We start from the raw sequence: 23,184 nt of genomic DNA on the forward strand, positions 1-23,184 counted from the left end.
CTTTACTTCCCAATTTCGCTCTTTCTTCTCCTTGCACTCTTTGCAAACCCTTCCAATCCAGCTTCCCATAATGCTGACACTGTCCTGATCAAAGTCACAAATCATAGAAAATCATAGAAAAAATCATAGAATCTTACAGCACAGAAGGAGGCCATTGGGCCCATCGTGTCTGTGCAGGCTCTTTGAAAGAGCTACTAACTAGTCCCTCTCCCCTGCTCTTAAACCATTAGAATCATAGAATCTTACAGCACAGATGGAATCTATTGGGATTACTTAAATAGTTCAACAGGGTATGAGAATCCACAGAAAAAGGTTTGATAAAAATATGCAATTCAGCAAATTGATATCATTAATGTTCAATACAGTACCTATTAGAGGTTATTGCTCAGTAGAAATAATGAATGAACTGATTCTTCAAAATAATTAACTCCTGGTTAATGTACTTGGGCTGTTTCTACAATTCTGTTGCACAATTCAACAGCTTCTCATTTAATTCAACCATCAGAATTCTGAGATTTTCCTAGGTTTGTGCTGTGCTTCTTTCATAGAATCACAGAATCGTACAGCACAAAAGAGGCCATTCGGCCCATCAAGTTTGTGCCAGCTCTTTGAATAGAGCAATTAATGTCAATCCCACTCCCCAGCCCTTTCCCCATAACCCTGCAAATCCGTCCTCCTCAAATTCCCGTGTTTTTAAAAGTAGTTATCGAATCGGCCTCGACCACCCTTTCAGGCAATGTGTTCCAGATTCGAACAACTCGCTGCGTGAAAAAAANTATTCTCACCTCCCCTCTGCTTCGTCTAGATACTATTTTGAATCTGTGACCTTGAGTCACTGACACACCCACCAGTGGAAACAGTTTTTCCCTTTCTAACCTATCAAATCCCCTCATGATTTTGAAGACCTCTATTAGGTCTCCTCTTAACCTTCTCTGCTCCAATGAGAATAATCCCAGCCTCTCTAGCCTTTCCTCAGAATCAAGGTTCCTCATTCCTGGTACCATCCTCGTAAATCTCCTCTGCATCCTTTCCAATGTCTTAACATCCTTCGTATAGTGTGGTGCCCAGAACTGGGTGCAGTATTCTAACTGAGGCCTAACCAGTGTTTTATATAGGTTAATCATAACCTCCTGACTCTTGGACTCTATTTATAAAGCCTAGTATCCCATATGCCCTTTTCACAGCTTTTTCTACCTGTCCTGCCATCTTCAAGGATTCATTTACCTGCACCCCTAGGTCTCTCTGTTCTTTTACCCCCCTTAAGATTGTATTACCAGCCTATATTGCCTCCCCTCATTCTTTCTAACAAAATGCATTACCTCCACATTGAAACTCATCTGCCATGTGTCTGCCCATTTTACCATTCTGTCTATGTCTTCCTGCAGTTGGTTACTATCCTTCTCACTGTTTACTACCCTACCTAACATTGTGTCATCCGCAAACTTGGAAATGGTACTTGGTATACCCAAGTCCAGATCATTTATGTATATTAAGAAGAGCAGTTGTCCACTATCGATCCCTGGGGAATGCCACTGTACACTTCGCTCCAGTCAGAAAAGCAGCTGTTCACCACAACTCTCTGTTTTCTGTCTTCCAGACAGTTCTGGATCCATGCTGCCACTCTCCCTTTTATACCATGGGCTTCTATCTTTCTTACAAATCTTTCATGTGGCACTTCGTCAAATGCCTATTGAAAGTCCAAATAAACTACATCAACTGCACTACCTTTATCCACACCTCTCCGTTACCTCATCGAAAAATTCTATTAGATTTGTTAAACTTTTGTTATTTATTTGTTAAATGACATAGTCTTCATCTGTGACCGGGTAACCTCCTCATCCTTCTTGACCTTTCTGCCACCTTCGACACTGTTGCCCATGCTATTCTTCTCCACCGTCTTTCCTCTTAGCTGTACATTCACTACCCTTTCCTTGTTTCATTCTTATCTGTCCCAATGTCTCCCAACTTCATATATGCCAACAGCATCTCCTCCCTCTTCTCCACCCCCACACTATCACGTGTGATGTTCTTCAGAGCTCTATCCTCAGACCTCTCTTTAATATCTTCAAGCTCGCTCTCAGCAATTTCATCCGCAAGTATTGGGCCAATTTCCACATGTATTCAGATAATACCCATCTCTATCACTCTGTCTCCACCCTCGATTCCAGAACCACTCCTGTCCTGATAGATTGCCTGTCGAACATCAAGTCCTGGATGCAAGCTAACTTTCTCCATTTGAATGTCAACTAGACAGCGACTCTCCTGCTTGACTCCTGTCAATGCCTTCTTACCTCACACTCTTACATGGATACACACTCTACCTCACTGAGCCAGTGCAGAACCTCTGTGCCTTGTTCAACTCTGAACTGTCTTGTAAACTTTTAAGCCCACGCCTGTGCCCTGATCCATTCAGCTATCCCCCACCTGTTCATCATTGTCTGTCTCTGTTACTACCTCTACCGTTGGGCTGCCGAGACCCTCATCCATGCATTTATCAGCTTCAGGCTTGACTGCATTAACACTCTGCCCTCTGGAATTCCCAATTCTTCCCTCTATAAACTGCAGGGTTCTGAAGCTCTGAACTTACCATCCCCACTGATTCCCCTTCCCCCAGAGGATTGAGTTTAAGACCATCATTCTCATTTTACAATAATAATAATAATCCTTGCATTTGATATAGCGCTTTTCACGTCGGGAGGACGTCCCAAAGCGCTTCACAGAACACACTGTAAAGTGAATTGACTGTGTATTTGTGGGCGAACGCGGCAGCCAATTGCGCACAGCAATGTCCCACAAACAGTCGTAGATTGAAAATGACCAATTTATTATTGTTTTGGTTTTTTTGGAGGGATTATTATTAGGCTCTGTGTGGAGTAAGGAAACTTGCCCAAGGTTTCGCCCTGCCTGAAATTGAACTCAGGTCTCTCGCTTGCAAAGCGAGTGCTCTAACCACTGAGCTACAGGACTCCACATTTTCAAATGTTTCCATGGAATTCCCGCACCCTACCTCTATGAACTTCTAATATTCTACCGAGCTATCTACTTCTTCCACTTGGCAGGCATTGACCTACTTTATGTCCCATTCATGCCACCCCACCATTGGTGGTCGGGCCGTCAACCTTTCTGCTCCTACTCTCTGCAACTCTACCCAAAGCCCCTTCCTTTGCCTCCTTCAAAGTTTGTCTCAAGTCCTTCCTCATTGGCCATGGCTTCAGTCATTTTCCCCCTCCACCGTACCTCCCCACTTGGCCCTCATCCCTCTCAAATCCAAACTTCAACACAAACCATTGTCTGTCCAGCGTCATGAGATGTCCTCCTGACATGACTGCTACTATATAAATGCAATTTGTTGTAAATAATACTTGGCATTTTCCATTCTATTTTAAATCCGCTGTATGCAGCAGGTAACAATTATTTTCTAGTTTAGTAAATGTTCACTCAATGGCTATTCATTCCACTTAAAATATGCCTACTCCTTCTACCAAACTATTAACTTTAAACAGTATTAAGAATTTTTAATTAAATATGGGCATATTTAAATATTTTGCTTAGTCACTGCTCTTTTTTCTTCGGACTGCCACTTCTGAGTTCAAAATCTTAGTGTGTCAAATTTAAAATGAAAAGTTTTAACAAAGATTGAGAATAGAAGACATAGATTGTGGAGTCCTGTAGTTTTCTGGTATAGCACTTGCCTCAAAAGCGAGAGGAACGGGTTTGATTCCGGGGAGAGGTGAAACCTTAGGCAAGTTTCTTTACTCCACACCCCTCTGTTTACCTAGCAGTAAGTAGGAGCCTGGTTGTGTCAATTAATGGATCACTTTCCCGGGGGAAAAATAATATCAATTTAGTCACTTAATCCATGGCTGTTTGTGAGACACTACTGTGCGTAATTGGCTGCTGCATTTCGCCTACAAGATATGCAGTCAATTCACTTTCCAGTATATTCTGTGAAGCATTTTGAGATTGAAGTGGCCAATTTATTGTTTTTTTCCTGAGAGATCATTATCAGGTGTGTGGAGTAAGGAAACTTGCCCAAGGTTTCACCCTGCCGGGAATCAAATCCAGGTCTCTTGCTTGTGAGGCAAATGCTCTAACCACTGAGCTCAGTTATTCATTACAAGTTACAGGACTTGGAAAGAATAACCTCTTCACTACAGCATTACACAACAGTCAACCGTCTTCTCACTAGGATGTGAAATGTCCATTGTTCTATTCAGAGAGACTTTGTGATGCAACATAAGCTATTTGTAATAAGCCTTATATTTGAAAAGAGATTCCAAATGAGAATGAAAAGCCTTAAAAAGTGTTTCACAAATAATTGCTGGTGGTGTTTAATATGAAAATTTTGAAGTTGCAGACTTTGCTTATACATTAGAATACATTAGAATATACAGCACAGAAACAGGCCGTTCAGGCCAACTGGTCTATACCCACCACATGAGCCTCCTCCTGCGCTTCCTCAAGTAAGCCTTCAAGCATAACCTTCTATTCCTTTCTCCCTCATGTACCTATCTAGCTTTCCCTTAAATATATCTATGCTGTATAACAATGACAAATTGGAAAACTGAATGGAGACTAATTAGATGGAGAGGATAAGCAAATGGATCTCAGTGTTCACAAATCACTGGAAAGTCAGTTCACAGGCATAAAAAACAGTAAAAAAAAGCTTAAGGGAATGCCTTATCATGTTGTTGAGATGTCTCAAAGCACTTCACAGAATATACAGTAAAGTGAATTGACTGTATATTTAGTGGGCGAATCGCAGCAGTCAATTGGGCACAGCAGAGTCCAACAAACAGTGGATTGAATAACCATTTGTCTTTTGTAATGCTACAGGTCAGACATGATCTAAGAAGATGGTGGGGCAGGTTTCATTGGCCAAGTGAGCTGGAGACCCTTCTTCTCATCCGAAGGTCTCTTTTAGCCTGGAGATAAATACATGCAAGGTTTAAGTTTGAATCAGGAGAGTATGTCTCATAACCAAATCGACAATTCAACCAGGCAATAGCTAGTAGGAGTCTACATCCTGGATGCAGTCTCAGTCTCACATTACTTCTATTGCATTGTATTGTATTGTATTGTATTGTATTGTATTGTATTGTATTGTATTGTATTGTATTATATTATATTGTATTATATTATATAAGCCAGTCAGGAATCTAGGTGTCTTGTTCGACCCTCAACTGTCTTTTCTTCCCCACATCTAAGCCATGACCCGCTCTGCCTTCCCTCACCTCCATAACATCGCCCTAGTCTGCCACTACCTCACTCCTCAGGCCGTTGAAACTCTTGTTCATATTTCATCACCTCCAGGCTCGATTATGCAAACGCCCTGCTTGTCAGCCTTCCCAACTCTTCCCTCCACAGGCTGCAGATAATCCAGAACTCTGCAGCCCATGTCCTCTCCCGCACCAAACTCCATGACTCCATCTCCCCCATTCTCACCCGACTCCATTGACTCCCTAATCTTCAGAGTATCCAGTTCAAGATCCTGAATATTTATATATATTATGAATATTAATAAGGCCTTGCCCCACCCTATCTCTGTGACCTCCTAACCCCCTTCCAACCCACCTGCACCCTCCGCTCAGCGATGTCCAGCACCTTGGGACGTCCTTCCGACGTGAAAGGCGCTATACAAATGTAATCTTGTTCTTGTTGTAGATGGGTGAATGCTGTCATGCTCCAAGCTGTGTGATGGTTCAAGTGTAAATTGCATAATCAGATGGATAGAATACTTATTTTGTACTGTAAGTACTCTATGAAGTCCCAGTTATACTGCAGCCCCAACTTGACATGATGCCTGTAGTACAGTGGAGTCCTGTAGCTCAGTGGTTCGAGCACTTGCCTCGCAAGCGATACCTGGGTTCGATTCCAGGCGGGGCGAAACGTTGGGCAAATTTCCTTACTCCACATGTCTCCGTTTACCTAGCAGTAAGTAGGAACTTGGTTGTTAGTCGATTGGTGGATCACTTATCCGGGAGTAATAAACTCTTCAAAAAAAATATCAATTTGGTCACTTAATCCACGATTGTTTGTCGGACACTGCTGTGTGCAATTGGCTGCCGCATTTTGCCCACAAAATATACAGTCAACTCATTTTACAGTATCTGTGAGGCTCTTTGAGACGTCTCAAAGACATGATAAGGTGCTATATCAAATGCAACAATTATTTATTATTATTACCGTAATTTGGAGCATGATCCTGAGGTCTGAAAATACCATGATTTCAGTCTTGAGACCAATATCTCAACATTAAAATAAAGACTTGTGGAGTAAGGAAACTTGCCTAAGGTTTCGTATAGTGCCTTTCATGTCTAGAAGAAGTCCCAAAATGGTTCACAGAATTCACTGTAAAATGGAGTGATTGTGTGCTTTGTGTTTACTAATAATAATAATAATTGCACTTGATATAGCTTCTTATCACATCGTCGCGTCCTCTCAAAGCGCTTCACAGGGTATACTGTGAAGTCAATTGGCAGCCACCAGTTACCAGGATATTTCTAACCCTGAAAATTATTCAGAAAAACTCTTAATGTTATTGCATTTATAATAATAATAATCCTTGAATTTGATACAGCGCTTTTCACGTCTTCTAGATGTCCCAAAGCGCTTCACAGAATATACTGTAAAGTGAATTGACTGTATATTTGTGGGCGAACGCGGCAGCCAATTGCGCACAGCAATGTTCCACAAACAGTCATGGATTGAAAATGATCCATTTATTACTGTTTGTTTTGGACGGATTATTATTAGGCGTGTGGAGTAAGGAAACTTGCCCAAGGTTTCGCCCTCTGCCTGGAATTGAACTCAGGTCTCTCGCTTGCAAAGCGAACGCTCTAACCATTGAGCTACAGGACTCTTGTATTTGCCTTTATATACAATACATCATTTTTTTTTAGATATATAGCACAACATATTATTTATAATTTCATCTATCTCCGGGCAGAAACATTGACAGAGGACTCAGAAACAAATGCTAAGTCGTATTTTTTTATTTGAGTTTGCAAGACATAAAATATTTTCAAAGACATATGTACATTGCCCAGATATGCATTTCTGCCACCACCAACTCCCTTAAATACATTGGTGTGTTTTTTTTTTGGTATAAATCTATATTTACACACATAATACATCACACCTGCTCGGAAAAGACATCCAGCGGGGAGAGGAGCATTCCCTTCAGCCCTTTCTTTCGCTGTGCTTTTCAGAAAAGATTAATCCCGCAAATCCCACGCATTATTACAACATATGCGAAATTCTTATTGACATTTCCATTGAAGAGGGACATCGCACACAACGAATGAACCGACATCACAATCCACTGCACTCACTCTCACTCTCACTCTCTCTCTCACACACACTCTCTCAATGCATTCCCTTCAGTTCGTTTTGGTTTTTTTTTTAAATTTATTTTTTATTTTTTTATTTAAAAAAAAAAGATGCCCAAATAAATATCGGGACGAGAGGAACATCGGGGGGGGGGGGGATGAAAAAAAAAAAAAAAACACCTCCATCACCAGTCACATCCCTCGCAGCCGAGAGAGTCGGTTCCAGGGGAAAGGACTGGTCCTTCTCATCGAGAGGAGCGATCGGGTTCCAGGTCAGGACCGGAGGAACGCAACCGCGGCTCTCTCTCTCTCCCCCTCTCCCCCCCTCTCCCCCCACGGGGTTCCCGGGGGTTCAGGTCTCGCTCTCTTTGCGTTTCTTGCTCTGCCTTTGCGTGACGGCGGACGAGCGTTTGTAGTCGCAGTGAGTGCCGCAGAGCCAGTCCCAGTGCGCGAAGAAAGGGGCGAAGTGGTACTGGGGCTTCTGGTGGTGGGCGTCGTGCTTGACGGTGCCGCCCCACAGCCCGAACGGAATCACGTTGTGCAGGGCCCAGGGGAAGTCGTAGCCGCTGTGGTCGTCCACCGAGATCCAGATGACGGCGACCATGAACGCGAAGCCGGTCAGGCTGTGGCACTGCAGCAGCACCGCGTCGATGCTCGCCCAGAAGCCGAGGCTGATCAGCTCCCAGGCGGACAGGTACTGCGTGGACCACGAGAAAGGGGCGGAGAACTCGTGGTGGATGGCGTGGAAGGTGGTGTAGAGCCACCTGACCCGGTGGTGCAGGACGTGCCAGATGTAGTACTGGAAGTCGAAGAGGATGGTGCAGCTCACGATGCCGATGAGGAACTCGGACACCGGCGGCGCCTCCTCGACCAGAGGGAGGGGCGGCCTCCAGTACCACTGGGCCACGGTGGCCGGGAAGACGAACAGGACGTGGTTGTAGCCCGTTTGCCAGAGGGTCTTGAAGATGTTGTCCCAGGTCACGGGCTGGTCCGGGTGGATCTTGTAGCGGGTGACGGCCGCGCACCTGAGGGCCATCAGATCCAGGATCATGTACAGAGTGCACGAGACGAAGTAGGTCGAGACGGAGATGAGGACCGGGAAGAGGGGAGACCGCAGCGCATCTGCGTGGTTGTACCTCAAGTAGTCCCACAGCGGCTGCAGGAGGGACTTGTCCCAGAAATACTGACTGATGTTGGCATTTTGGATGACTTGCACGTACGGTTCGAAGACTCTACTGGAACCGATGGCGTCCATCAGGAGCTTCGATCGATCGACTGGTTTTAATGATGGGAAACACACACACACACACACACACCCCACCACCACACAACCCCCTCCTCCTCCTCCTCCTCCTCCTCTCCCGACAAAAAAAAGAAGAAGTTCTCGAAACTTTTCGGAAACTTCCAGTGAAGTTTCTGCAGCGCCTCTCGATCCGACTGAACCAAACGAAGCTCAGAGTGAAGGATTATTTGGGGGTTAACATGAAGGCACTGCGGACAGAGAGGCGATGTGACTGTGCACCTGTATTTATAGGCTGTGCGGGGTGGGGGGTGCGGGGGGGGGGGGGGGGGGATGCGGGGGGGAGTGGGGGGGGGGGGGATGCACTAAAAAGCCATGTGTTTCTGCCTTTGCTTCTTCTTTTGAAGACGCCCAGTTATTCCGATTGGCTCTAAACTGAGCTCACATTACCCCCGCGATTGCACCAAGACAAACAGTAAAGTTTTTTGTAAAATTCCCAACTCACACAAACCTTTGAAACTGCTGTATATTTGCTATTTCCAATCACTCTTTTCCATATCCAAACCGGGTATTGTATAATACGGTCCAAATAGGTAACCCCTTTTGGCCGCTGATGTAATAACCAAACCGGGTTCGTACACGTTTTCTGCCCCAAACGCTCTGAATTTTAAGGGGGGGATCTCTCATTGAGATTCACTTCAAAATAAAAGAGCCACTTAGGTTATTAGGTGAAATGGGGAAGCTCCAATTTTTAAGAGAAGGTAAGTTTTGAAGGTTTTTGTGTGTGTTTTAGATGCAATAAAAGTTGTAAGTCACTTTCATACATCGCATCACATCAACGGATCTTTAAAATAAAGGGAACTAATGTAAAGTCAACGATTAATGTTTGGGCTGAAACATTACCGGTTGCAATACAGAAGGTCAGATGTCTTTCAGTAAATCCGAAACTTAGTGTTTTCATTTACTTCATTTCGAGGATCGATCGATTTAATGAACAAGAAATCTACTTCACTTTTTAGTAACCAAATATCCAATCAAAAGTGACATCTCGTGGTTGTTTCTTGCATTTACCCTTTGGTTATGATATAATTGGAAAAAAAAGACACGGTGACCAGAAACAGAAATGCATCAGTTCAGATTGAATTAACCATTGCATTTCGATTTTTTGTTATTAGATACAATTACAATTGTGCTACACAAAATATATAATAACAGTAGCCCATATTTTACCAAGGTTTGCAAAAAAAATTCAGCAGTGTTTTTCTTATGTCAGCCTGACTCGGTTAGTAGCACTCTTGCCTCTTAAGTCAGAAGGTTTTAGGTTCAAGCTCTACATGGGGACTTTGAACTCATATAGTCCAGGCTGACACTCCGATGCACCGCCAGGGAGATGTTGTATGGCTCGAGGTACTGTCCTTCGGATGAGATATTAAACAGAGGTGGATGTTAAAGATCCTGTAGCACTATTCAAAAAGAAAAACAACCTACGCATCAGGTTTTACCCACAGCTGTACTTCCTACCCCACATCCGGTTCCTCCCAGTGTCCTGGCCAACTATCCCTCCCAAAACTGATCATTCACTTCATCAAATGCAAGGATTACTCTTATTATCATTGCTGTTTGTTGGGTATTGTGTGCAAATTAGTTGCCACATTCGCCTTAAAAATACAGAGCCACGGCACTTTACAAAAGATCCTGTGAAGTACTTTGTGATGTCCTCTTGACGTCAAATACAATATTCTACATGCGTTCTCTAAAACTACACCCTGGAGTCCTCCAACTTGCTCCCTCCCTTTGCTCAAGACCCACCTCATAACATACCTCTTTGACATCCTCTCTCACTGTAACCAGGGCTCCCTCTGCCTTGCCATCTTCTTGGACTGCTCTGCCTCATTTGACACAGTCAACCACACCATCCTCATCCGCTGCCTCTCCTCCCTCATCCACCTTAGTGGGACCGCACTATCCTGGTTCAAGTCCTAATTAACAAACCTTGTTCTCTTTGTCTCTTCAAACAGTTTCTCCTCTCGCCCCCACCAATCACCTGTGGCATAGCCCAGGGCTCCATCCTTGGCCCCCTCCTCTACTTCATCTACATGCTCCTTCTTGGCGAGCAGAGAAAATGTGTTTTATATGAAGTAAGACATGGAAAATCCGCAGACACGGGGTGAACTTCCACACTATGTGGATGACACACAAATCTTCCTCCAACTGCAACTCCAGGTCCACTGATGCTCTGGTAGACATCACATCAGGACCTGGATAAGCACAAACATTTTGCAGCTAAATATTGACAAGAAGGAAGCCATATGCCTTGGCTCCCATCAGCTTCTTCTGTCCTGCGGCTCTGGCCTCCTTAACCTTCCTGGCCTGTTCCTCAGACTCACCGAACCAGTGTACAATCTAAGCATCAGGTTCAACGCACAGCTGTCCTTCCTTCCGCACATCTGGTCCCTGACCAAGACCGCCTTCCTCCATCTCCGCCACATTACCCGTCTCCAAATACCTTAACCAAACCAGCTGAAACACTCGTCCATGCATTTGTCACCTCCCGCCTCAAATGCCCTCCTCCCCAGTCTCCCCAGCTCAACTATCCACAAAAACACCACCACCCGCATACTCACCCCACTAAACGCCATACCGGCATCACACCAGTTCTAGCCAGGCTCCACTCGCTCCCTAACACTGAAACGGTCGATTTCAAGATCTTCACACTAGTCTTCAAATCCCTGCATGACCTGTCACCACCTACCTTCCTATTCGACCGTGCCTACACTCAGCTCTCCCTCCCACCAGCTCAGCATCGTGCTCTGCCACTGTCAAGCACTCTGGGACCTTACCCTGTGTGAGGAGCGCTATATAAATGCAAGTTATTGTTGTTAATGTCATATAATGGTTAAAAAAACAGTATTGCCTTTCCTTGTAGACTTTAGGAAAGTGGAAGTAGCACTGTGGAGGCACTGAGTTTTTACCACATTTTCCACATCTTACTTCATATAAAACACATTTTCTCTGCTTAAAAAAACTGTTGAGGAGTTTTCCAATTTAGTAATTATTAGTTGTGCATTCTTTATTTAATTATAGTAGTGTATATGAGGGAGAAGCAAATAGATGGGTATGGAGAGGGGATTAGGACGAGAGAACGCTATTGTATAAACTAGACTAGTTGGGCCAAATGACCTGTTTCTGTGCTGTAAGATTCTGCGTAATTCTATTGCTCCTTTCTTTAAATCCTGCTTTAAGACCCACCTTTTCAATCACACCAATGGTCACCTGCCCATTCTCCTTTGCGTCCAACCCCACCACTGCCAACACTCTGAGACACTATCTTGGATGTAAATATGATGTTGTTCAGTGCTGTCATTTTCTAGGACTGGATTGATTAAAAGAAATAATGAATGTAAGGAGGTTTTCAAAAGCAATGCACAACCTCAGATTTGGTGAAAAGATTTGACATCTATTTTGAAGCCTGCTTTTAGGAACCATTGTATTCTAAAGACTGTTCATCTCATCCATCCAATTTAATCCCCATCGCCTTGTCACTGTCCTGAAAAGATGCTTATTAAAGAGTTAACTAAGGCAGCGTGCATAGCTTTTGCTGTGAGTCAAATATTCCCTATTTTGTAGGATCATATCTTCAATCTCTGTCCCTGCTTCAGGCTACTTGAATTGCATGCTCATATCCTGTAGTTTTGTATTCATAATCCAAGCTAAATGAATTGTGGTGACTGCGATTCAAATAGGAATTTCCCTTATTTCAAATGGGACCAAATCCAGCCCTAGGCATCAATCACCATTTGTTATTTTAGCCAGGTGGCCATTATATGCTATTTACTTCACATTGAGTGTCAGAATGTGTCCATACAAACAGCAACAACAACAACATTGCATATGTATAGAGCCTTTCATTAAATCTGAGCCGAATACTATTGTCACCTGCTCCTGTCCCCTTCTCCTCCTCTTTTTCCACTCCCACATGATGTGTGCCCAAGCTGCTGACAGAAAGATAATAGTTAGTAGTCGATCCAATCGGGAGTTAAGGAGAAACTTCTTCACACTGAAGGTGATGAGAATGTGGAACTCACTGCTAGAACTGTGGTTGAAGCAAATAGCATGAGCCAGGCGGGTCCACAGTATTGCATGGCAATGCTGACGACAGCACATCCCGCCTGGCTCATTGGCAGGAAAGGCAGACCAGTCATGAGGGGTAGGGAGTCATCCCACTTAGCACCTTGTAACCTGGCCTCCTTCTTGTCCCTTGAACCCTCCGCTCCAACCATCAGTGGCCATGCTTTCAGCCACTACACCCCAAACATTTGGAACTCTCTTCGTCAATCCCTCAGCCTTGTCCCATTCTTCCTCATTTTCAGATCATGCCTGATGCACTTCCTTTTCTATTCTGATTATGGTCACCTCCCCTCTCCTCCCAACTCGGCGTCAGGCTTAACCACTGTTAAGCACCCCGAGAAGCTACCCTGCATGAACGGCACTATATGATTACAAGCTGTTATTATATAGCGCCTTTCACATCAGGAGGATGTCCCAAGGCGCTGTGACTTTATGGAACTTTTCCCTTTATTCTAGCTTGTAATACATTAGGAATTAGAACTATAATGTTCAAAATGTTTGACTTCAAATGAATGATGCAACCTTTATTTCTAAAATCACATCAGAGACACGGGTTTTTCAGACATCAAATCCTGGATGAGAGCTAACTTTCTACAGCTGAATTTCAGCAAGACCGAGTCCCTCCTGATTGGCTCGCGCCAGCGCCTCCACACCTCAGGCACTGGCAGCATCAGCATCCTCTGTTGCATACTCCACCTCACCAAGCCAGTCAGGAACCTGGCCATCTTGTTCAACCTTCAACTGTCCTTTCTCCCCCATATCCATGCCATGACCCACTCTGCCTTCGCCCACCTGCACAACATTGCCTGACTCTGCCACGGCCTCACTCCTGAGGCCACTGAAACCCTCATACGCGTATTCATCACCTCAAGGCTTGACTACAGAAACTCCCTCTTTGTCGGTCTCCCCAAATCTTCCCTCCATAAGCGGCAGATCATCCAGAACTTTGCAGTTCATGTCCTCTCCCACACCAGGCTCCGTGACCCCATCACACCCACCCTCGCTCGGCTCCGCTCGCTCCCCATCCCTCAGAGGATAGAATTCAAAATCCTCATATTCACTTTCAAGGCCCTCCACGGCCTCACCCCTCCTACATCTCTGATCTGCTGACTCCTATCAACCTGTCCGCTCTTTCCATTCAACAGGCTCCGGCGTGCTCCAGGTCTCCCACCCAACCATCAGTGGCCAGGCTTTCAGGCTCTCTGCCCCATCCTTTGGAACTCCATCCTCGTGGAGTCCTGTAGCTCAGTGGTTAGAGCACTCGCTTTGCAAGCGAGAGACCTGAGTTCAATTCCAGGCAGGACGAAACCTTGGGCAAGTTTCCTTACTCCACACGCCTAATAATAATCCCGCCAAAAAAACAAAACAATAATAAATTGGTCATTTTCAATCTACGACTGTTTGTGGGACATTGCTGTGCGCAATTGGCTGCCGCGTTCGCCCACAAATATACAGTTAATTCACTTTACAGTGTGTTCTGTGAAGCGCTTTGGGACGTCCTCCCGACGTGAAAAGCGCTATATCAAATGCAAGGATTATTATTATTATTATTATCCCCCATCCCTTCACCTTGCTTCCTTCAAGGCAGGACTCAAGACCATCCTCTTCGACCGTGTCTTCAGCTTCCCTCCTACCTCACTGCTCTCCCTCACCCCAACCCTGCCTCCCAAGCTGGGGTCCTGATCCCGACAGTTCAGCGCCTTGGGACGTCCTCCCGACATGAAAGGCTCTTTACAAATGTAATTTTGTTGTTTTCCTTGTTCAAACATGAAATACCATATTTCACCAGCAGAGGGTGCTCTGGTAACTGCGATAACCATTCCGGTCAATGGAAAGTATACATACAGTATATTTATTGCAAAATACAGTGATAACACTTTAAGGGTTTGATTGGTAGAAAAAAAAGGGAAGGGAATGTGTGATTGAGTTCCAAAGGGTGGGGGAAGAAAGGCTGAATGGTGGGGCAGGCAGAGCGAGGGACATAGTGCAAGTCAGAGTCCACTGAGCGAAAGGAGTGGACATGTTGCGATGGAGTTAGCAGGTCACAGAGATAGGGAGGATCAAGGCCGTGGAGGGCTTTGAAAGCGAGGGCGAGGATTTTGAGATGGAGAGTCAGATGGGGGAGATGGGGAGTCAGTGGACTGTAATCCCAAATGCTCTTTCCCTTTACCCACCAATATATCCGTCCTCTGCATTTGTTTAATTCTCTTTAAATGGCCCAATTGACTCTGTTGTAACAGACACCCATTCCATACTCTGGGAGAAGCTATTCTCCTGATCCTCTCCTTTTACTCCCCCTGTCATAATCTTAAATTCATATCCTCTTCTCCTTGAATCCCCTGGAAACCAGTGGAAAGAGCTTTTCAGGATTAACTATTGGAACATCATTATCTCAAACACTTTTATAATATCACCCCTCAACCTTCTCTGCTCCTACAGAAAGTGCCTAATCTGTTTAGTCTCTTCATAGTTATCAATGCAGTGCTGGGTAGTGGGTTACATAGTTGGAGGTATCATCCTTTGAATCAAATTAAATTGAGATCCCATCTACTTGTTCAGGTAGATGTTAAAGATACCAATATCAAAAAGAGAAAACAACAACAACAACAAAATTGCATTTGTATAGCGCCTTTCATGTCGGGAGGACGTCCCAAGGCGCTGGACAGACAGTTACAGATCCGAGCTGGAGGTCGAGGTGGGGGAGAGTGGAGGGCAGAGGGGGAAGCAGGGAAATCAAAAGCACGGTCGAAGAGGAGGGTCTTGAGATGGGTCTTGAAGGTGGCGAGGGAGGGGGTGAGATGGAGGGACTGCGGGATGGAGTTCCAGAGGGTGGGGACAGAGTGGCGGAAGGCCCGCCCGCCAATATTGGGGTGAGCGAGGCAGAGGACGTGAAGCAGGCCGGAGCCCGCTGAGCAGAAAAGAGCTTCTCTTGGTGTCCTCATCAACAGCATCCCTAATAAAATTGCGCATTCACTTCATGGCTGTTTTTGCAACATTGCTATGTGCAAATTAGCTGTCGCATTTGTCTACAAACCTACAATCCTGTGAAGCATTTTGAAACTTTCAACAATGTGATAAGGCACTGTACCAAAATGCAACTATTATTTTTTAAGAGCAGACAATAGTATGGAATGAGGAAAGGAAAAGATGTTTGGCTAATTAAGCGTGTTGTTTGCAAAGGACCAAATCACAAATAATTGAAAAATTCAGTCACTGAAAATTCAATATTTTGAATGTATTCTCAGTAGACATAGTTTCTGTTAAGTTTCAAAATGCTGGCAAGTATGTAATGTTGTCTGGTCCTTTAGAGATAGTGTGTAGGCTCCTTGAAGTGGGAGGAGGTATCATTGTTGAAATGTTGGACAAGAGCTGGTTCAAATTCATAGATCACTTCAGCCACGTGAAGCTGCGTAAAGACTTCCTGCAAATGGGCTGTCTGACGTCGTACGGTCGGGCTGCCTGGCGACTTCACAATGGAGGAGGATCTAAGGGAGAAGTAAAGTTTAATCAGCAATCACACCAATAACTCAACCTAACAATGAGAATCAGAACCATCCATTCACTGAAGATCATTCTTATCTCAATCAACATTCAGCTTCACTGTGAACATTTCTTACGTTTGAGCCTGTGCAGATTGTTGCAAATTGATCTTAATATCTATGTTTTAAATTTTCTATAATTTTTTTTCGTATTTTACATTTATTTTCTACGCTCCAACTTAGTTTCATTTGAAGCAATGTTTAGGAATAACTATTTTCTACCATTTAAAAAAAAATCATCTATAATAAACTTATTTTTAGAAAAAGAAACACACACAAGCTGGCATGTGGGAATATGAAGAGCACAGAAAGCCTTTGTCCTTCCAGCTAAACCTTATTTGCAATCTCCTCCCCCCTCCCCTCCAGCACCCATTACTCACTCCACTTCACTGTAACTCCCGTGAAGCGCTTTGAGATATCTTGACAATGTGATAAAGCACTGTATCAAATGTAAGGATTATTATAAATATTATTATTGTTTTTCCAATTATTCCTTAGTAATTTGTGTACTTACACAACACGAGGAAATGAAAAAAATTCTTCAGCACAGAGAATGTGAGAAACGCGTTCCTACGTAATATTTTTATAATGGCTAACAGTGCTTTATCTCCCATAACCCTCGATTACATTTTTCACTAAATAATTATCTAAAATATTCATAATGTTATAACTCAATTTATTATACCAATATACTCTTGCATCTTTGCTTTAATTCACTCTCTGTTAGAACAAGTTCTATGGGCAGACATTCTGAGGCATGACCTCTGTCAGGAAGGTCAGATTTTCCCATGTCACGGAGTTAGTTATGATTTGGGACAGTAGAGATTGAAATGTTGACATTTCCCTGACTCGTTGATATCACAATGATTGGAAACCTGAATCCTTTCCTGACTCACCAGAAAGTAAATTAAGGAGTATTAGATACAATAACTGTTATAGAATTATCAAAAGCTCAAAATTAACTCAGTTCATCTGTTCAATGAGTCTGTCATTGTTCCAATAAAATCCATATTTTTGTCCATATTCCCTTGACTCTTAGGATAATGTCTTATGATAATGTCCTAAGAGTTCAATGGCAATTTCCTCAGTCAATGTGCTAAGACATTAAAATCAGTGATGAAGGAGACATTCCTGTCTTTTCCATTATAAATTCCAGTGAGGTAGGCACTGCATGGGCTTGAGTCAACAATGCAATTGAATTAACCTTATATCTCTTCCTATACAAAATCTAGTTTGCACATTGTGCGTAGGTAGAGTTGGTCAATTCTACAAATGTCTTTTTATGTCAACAGTGACAGGCAGTAACCATGGTATCCCCCAAATCCTACACACAATAAAAGTATTGCTGAGGTTATCAGCAATATTTTGGTTCATAATAGTAGCTGAAAGAACTTGCTCACACTGCACACAATCACCTAAGTTACAATTTTGTCACCATGAATTATAAGAATATAATGGGAAGCTAGATAGTGCCTGCAGCAAATAAAGTCCAAGGGGCCTTTATCATTTTAGATCAGCACTGTAGCAGCTGAACCATCCTGCGAGACTTAAACTGCAGTACTATGTGGAGGTAGAGAGGAAACAGCCTTATCTTTTTTGGTGTTAATAGCCTTCCCTTAGTGCTTCTAACTGCAAACTGGTTAAACTCTGGCTATTCCTGCAACAGCTCATACTGTTTCCTAAAATATATTAGTAAAAGAGAGTCATGAAGTTTAAAAANGTTTAAAATTCCTCTAAGAAATTATATCAATTAATCAGAGGCAATTTTAACTCATTCATATTCAATGGAAATAACAGACTAAAATGTCAGTGCTTAAAGTCTGCTGGTCTTATCCCTTCATTCTAAAAAGCTTCTCATCTTTGCAGCTCTTGAAGCTTCTCATCTCATCTGGGACCTTACCCTGCGTGAGGAGCGCTATATAAATGCAAGTTATTGTTGTTAATGTCATATAATGGTTAAAAAAAAACAGTATTGCCTTTCCTTGTAGACTTTAGGAAAGTGGAAGTAGCACTGTGGAGGCACTGAGTTTTTACCATATTTTCCACACCTTACTTCATATAAAACACATTTTCTCTGCTTAAAAAAACTGTTGAGGAGTTTTCCAATTTAGTAATTATTAGTTGTGCATTCTTTATTTAATTATAGTAGTGTATATGAGGGAGAAGCAAATAGATGGGTATAGGAGAGGGGATTAGGATGAGAGAACGCTATTGTATAAACTAGACTAGTTGGGCCAAATGACCTGTTTCTGTGCTGTAAGATTCTGCGTAATTCTATTGCTCCTTTCTTTAAATCCTACTTTAAGACCCACCTTTTCAATCGCACCAATGGTCACCTGCCCATTCTCCTTTGCGTCCAACCCCACCACTGCCAACACTCTGAGACACTATCTTGGATGTAAATGTGATGTTGTTCAGTGCTGTCATTTTCTAGGACTGGATTGATTAAAAGAAATAATGAATGTAAGGAGGTTTTCAAAAGCAATGCACAACCTCAGATTTGGTGAAAAGATTTGACATCTATTTTGAAGCCTGCTTTTAGGAACCATTGTACTCTAAAGATTGTTCATCTCATCCATCCAATTTAATCCCCATCGCCTTGTCACTGTCCTGAAAAGATACTTATTAAAGATTTAACTAAGGCAGCGTGCATAGCTTTTGCTGTGAGTCAAATATTCCCTATTTTGTAGGATCATATCTTCAATCTCTGTCCCTGCTTCAGGCTACTTGAATTGCATGCTCATATCCTGTAGTTTTGTATTCATAATCCAAGCTAAATGAATTGTGGTGACTGTGATTCAAATAGGAATTTCCCTTATTTCAAATGGGACCAAATCCAGCCCTAGGCATCAATCACCATTTGTTATTTTAGCCAGGTGGCCATTATATGCTATTTACTTCACATTGAGTGTCAGAATGTGTCCATACAAACAGCAACAACAACAACATTGCATATATATAGAGCCTTTCATTAAATTTGAGCCGAATATTATTGTCACCTGCTCCTGTCCCCTTCTCCTCCTCTTTTTCCACTCCCACATGATGTGTGCCCAAGCTGCTGACAGAAAGATGATAGTTAGTAGTCGATCCAATCGGGAGTCAAGGAGAAACTTCTTCACACTGAAGGTGATGAGAATGTGGAACTCACTGCTAGAACTGTGGTTGAAGCAAATAGCATGAGCCAGGCGGGTCCACAGTATTGCATGGCAATGCTGACGACAGCACATCCCGCCTGGCTCATTGGCAGGAAAGGCAGACCAGTTTGGAACTCTCTTCGTCAATCCCTCAGCCTTGCCCCATTCGTCCTCATTTTCAGATCATACCTGATGCCCTTCCTTTTCTATTCTGATTCTTTGCAGCTCCTAAAGCTGTAGTATCATATACAGTTGTCAAATACATTCTTCTCTAATTTCCAAAGCAGCATTTGGGTCATTTGGCCCATTTTTTCATGTTGGTATTTGTTCCTCCAAGAAGTCATCCATCTCAGAACCATAAAAATGGACAGCATAGAAGAAGGTCATCCAACCCATCATGCCTGTTTTAGTTCTTTGAATGAACAATCTATTCAGTTCCATTTACCTGCCCTTTTCCCCATACCCAGTAAATTATTCCTTTTTAAATTTTGATCTTGTTTCCCCTTGAAAGCTAATATGGATCCTACTTTGACTGCCGTAACTAACAGGGCATTTCACGTCTTAAACAACTTGCTGTTAAAAAAAAATCCCCATCATCTCCCCTTTTTGTTCTTTTCCTCACTGACAAAAATTGATGCCCTCCAATCAACGTCTCATCAACCAGTGAAAATAATTTCTCCCTATCATCTCTATTTAATCCCAATTCCCAGATCTTATCCCATACCCTCTAACACTCTTTCTCTGCATGTGAAGGAATATTAAGGTTTCACCCTGCCCGGTAATCAAACCTGGGTCCTCTCACTTGCGAGGCGAATGCTCTAACCAACACGCTACAGGACTCCACATACACTACAGGATTCAACCTTGAGAAATTTGGAGCCTTAGGTATAGAAAGTGGTAAATCCGCCTGGTACAGTAGGGTAACAACAATAATAATAATAATCCTTGCACTTTGATGTAGCACCTTATCGCGTCTTCGAGACATCTCAAAGCACTTCACAGAATATACTGTAAATTTAATTGACTGCATATTTTTTAGGCAAAATTTCTCTAATTGGAATAAAGGGGAATTAAAAGTGATGGGTGCAGTATGGGTTCCTATACCTGAAGTGTAGGGGTCCTATTACCTGAAGACTTTCCTCTTCCTCCCCCCAACTCGGAATCGTCCTCTGTCACTAACAAGCGCTGAGAGACTCTACTCTGCCTGAGGGGCACTATATAACTGCAAGTTGTTGTTGTTTTTGTTATAAAAATGCTGGGGTCCATAACCTATCTACTTCATCTGCTAGAATGGGTTATGCACAACCTCATGTGCTATTGAATATCATCTGTGTCATCAAAAACTGAACATCCTTACCACACACTACGCTCATTTGAATAAGTGGGTTATTTTACTACAACAAATAATTTGAGGAAACTAATTTTGTGACAACTGTAAAGCAGCCTCTAAGACAAACTAAATATTTTCAGACAGTAGCCAATTAATTCTATTGATAAATTTGGAATCTTATTTCAACTGTTACCGTGAGTTTGGAAACTGGATCACCAAACTTGAGACACTTGATATATTTTAGTAACGCTACCTCCAGAGTATTCTCCATCTTCTGATACAGACAGCACATAGGATAAGTCCTACTGGAATGCCTATGTAACCAACTACAATAGCTGTTGAAGCTTAGTCTTCGAGCCATCTGATAAACTGGATCTTTAGATTCACTTCAGTTTTGATCTATTATGTCACCTCAGGGATAGTGGTGTCAATCACTGGCCATTTTTCATTCACAAATGTCAGGAAACATAATTATTTCCAATTGCAATTGAGTAGCCCCTTGGGGCTTCTCAAGAGTGGTTACTCAACCCAAGGCACAATCCAACACTGTCACTAACATAAAACTGTGTGACTCCAAACCCCAAGGACAATATATGAAGCTCAAACAAAACATATTATCTACACATCTGAAAGTAAACATTGATATATTTGGGTTTATTCCCCTCTGAATGATCTTTGGAAAAATAGATAATCCTAATGAGTAACCTCTAATCATTTTAGAAGTCATTATCTGTTGGGCAGATATGATGCAACATGAATTCACAACTTTTGCCAGTCATGGCTTGAATTTGGTTCTTTCTCTAAATAATAATGAGTCCTGTAGTGTATTGGTTAGTGAACTCGCCTCGCTAGCAAATGTTCGGCAAGTTTCCTTACTCCACGTGCCTCTGTTAACCTAGCAGTAAGTAGGAACCCAGTTGTTAGTCAATTGGTGGATCGCTTTCTGGGAGTAATAATCCCTTAAAAAAAATTGTAAAAATAATAATTTGATCACTCAATCCACAACTGTTTGTGGGACACTGCTGTGCACAATTCGCTGCTGCGTTTCACCCACAAAATATACAGTCCATTCACTTTATAGTATATTCCGTGAAGTGCTTTGAGACGTCTCAACGATGTGATAAGGCGCTATGTCAAATGCAAGGATTATTATACATAATACCCCCAGACAGGTTTTGCTAGTTTAAATACTAAATTTGCAACCAACAAAAGAAACGAAGAGTATCGAACTGCTGAACTTTACTTCCATTTGATTTTTTAAAGTATAAAACAATCATACACTGCGATATTAGGAACAAGATACTGTAGTTGTCAAATGTACATTCTCAATTGTATCCTTTAGATATTATTTAAATTGTACCACTCAGTTAGTAGCATTCTTGCCTCTGAGTTAGAAGGTTGTAGAATCAAGCCCCACATCAGAACTTTAAACTCATAGTCTACTCTAACACTTTAATGCAGTGCTGATGGTATGCTGCAAGGTTGGAGGTTCCTTTCATTGGATGATATGTTAACCTGATGTCCCCAACATCAAAGATCCCATGGCACGTCTCGAAAATAAGGAGTTACTCCTGGTGTCCTTGACAACAATTCCCCAGATAAAATGGATCATTCACCTCAAGGCTGTTTGTGGGTCATTACTAAGTGCATATTGGCTGATGTATTTACCTTCAAATTGCACATTCACTACACTTTATAATAATATTTTGTGAAGGGCTTTGAGATGTCCTCCTGACTGAAAGATGCTTTATTACATGCAAAGATAATTATTATTATTTTAAAGTTTAGGTAATTGATGGGGTTTGGCTGTGGTTTTAATCCATTCCCTGTCGAATGACAGTGACTGATATCAATGACTGTCTAGACTCTCAGATGAAGAATGACCACTTTAGTGAGGCACTGGGGACTGCTAACTAGTGAAACCCTGAACAAGTATGAATCACCACCTGAAGGAGAGAAAAGGAGAATAGGGGATGAAAATGGGGAAAATAATTCAATTACCACACTGACTCTTATAATATTAATGGTGTCTCTAAGCCTGTCTATTTCCCACAGAGAGAGAGGAAGGAAGGAAAAAGTAATCCCAGCAAGGGGATTCAAACACCTGCCACAGACTCTGAAGTAGACCAGCGAATAACATGCACTAATAGTGCTCATGCAGAGTTGCCAAAGAAAACGAGAGACACTATACATCACTTGTATTAGAATCATTGTGTGTACATTGTTGGTTTTAAAGTATTAAATGGTTCTTGTTTACAAATTGCCCTGCTTAGGCCAAACACACCTTTACAAATAGATTTTACAATGAAGGAAAATTGCATCCAAGCATAAAAAAAAAGCATTTTGTGACCTTCACAGACCTTCCCTGAATCCAGCAAACTGCTGATCCGACACTGATCCACACACCTTGCTGGGCGTCTCAGGAGGGGACAGCTCACCACAGGACAGATGTTTTTGTTCCTGTCCTTAATTGATGAATCTA

The 23,184-nt window shown here is 42.6% G+C and overlaps 1 protein-coding gene across 1 annotated transcript; it reads right to left on the reverse strand.

Annotated features, from left to right (window-relative positions):
• Window positions 1-7,487: 7,487 nt before the first annotated feature.
• Window positions 7,488-8,655, reverse strand: ch25hl2 (cholesterol 25-hydroxylase like 2). The gene has a single exon (XM_007905380.2). The coding sequence runs from the start codon at window positions 8,584-8,586 to the stop codon at window positions 7,684-7,686; it is 903 nt and encodes a 300-aa protein (XP_007903571.1). The 5' UTR covers window positions 8,587-8,655; the 3' UTR covers window positions 7,488-7,683.
• Window positions 8,656-23,184: the final 14,529 nt, after the last annotated feature.

Source organism: Callorhinchus milii, unplaced genomic scaffold (genome assembly GCF_018977255.1).
Source record: "Callorhinchus milii isolate IMCB2004 unplaced genomic scaffold, IMCB_Cmil_1.0 Scaffold1, whole genome shotgun sequence".
Taxonomy (NCBI): domain Eukaryota; kingdom Metazoa; phylum Chordata; class Chondrichthyes; order Chimaeriformes; family Callorhinchidae; genus Callorhinchus; species Callorhinchus milii.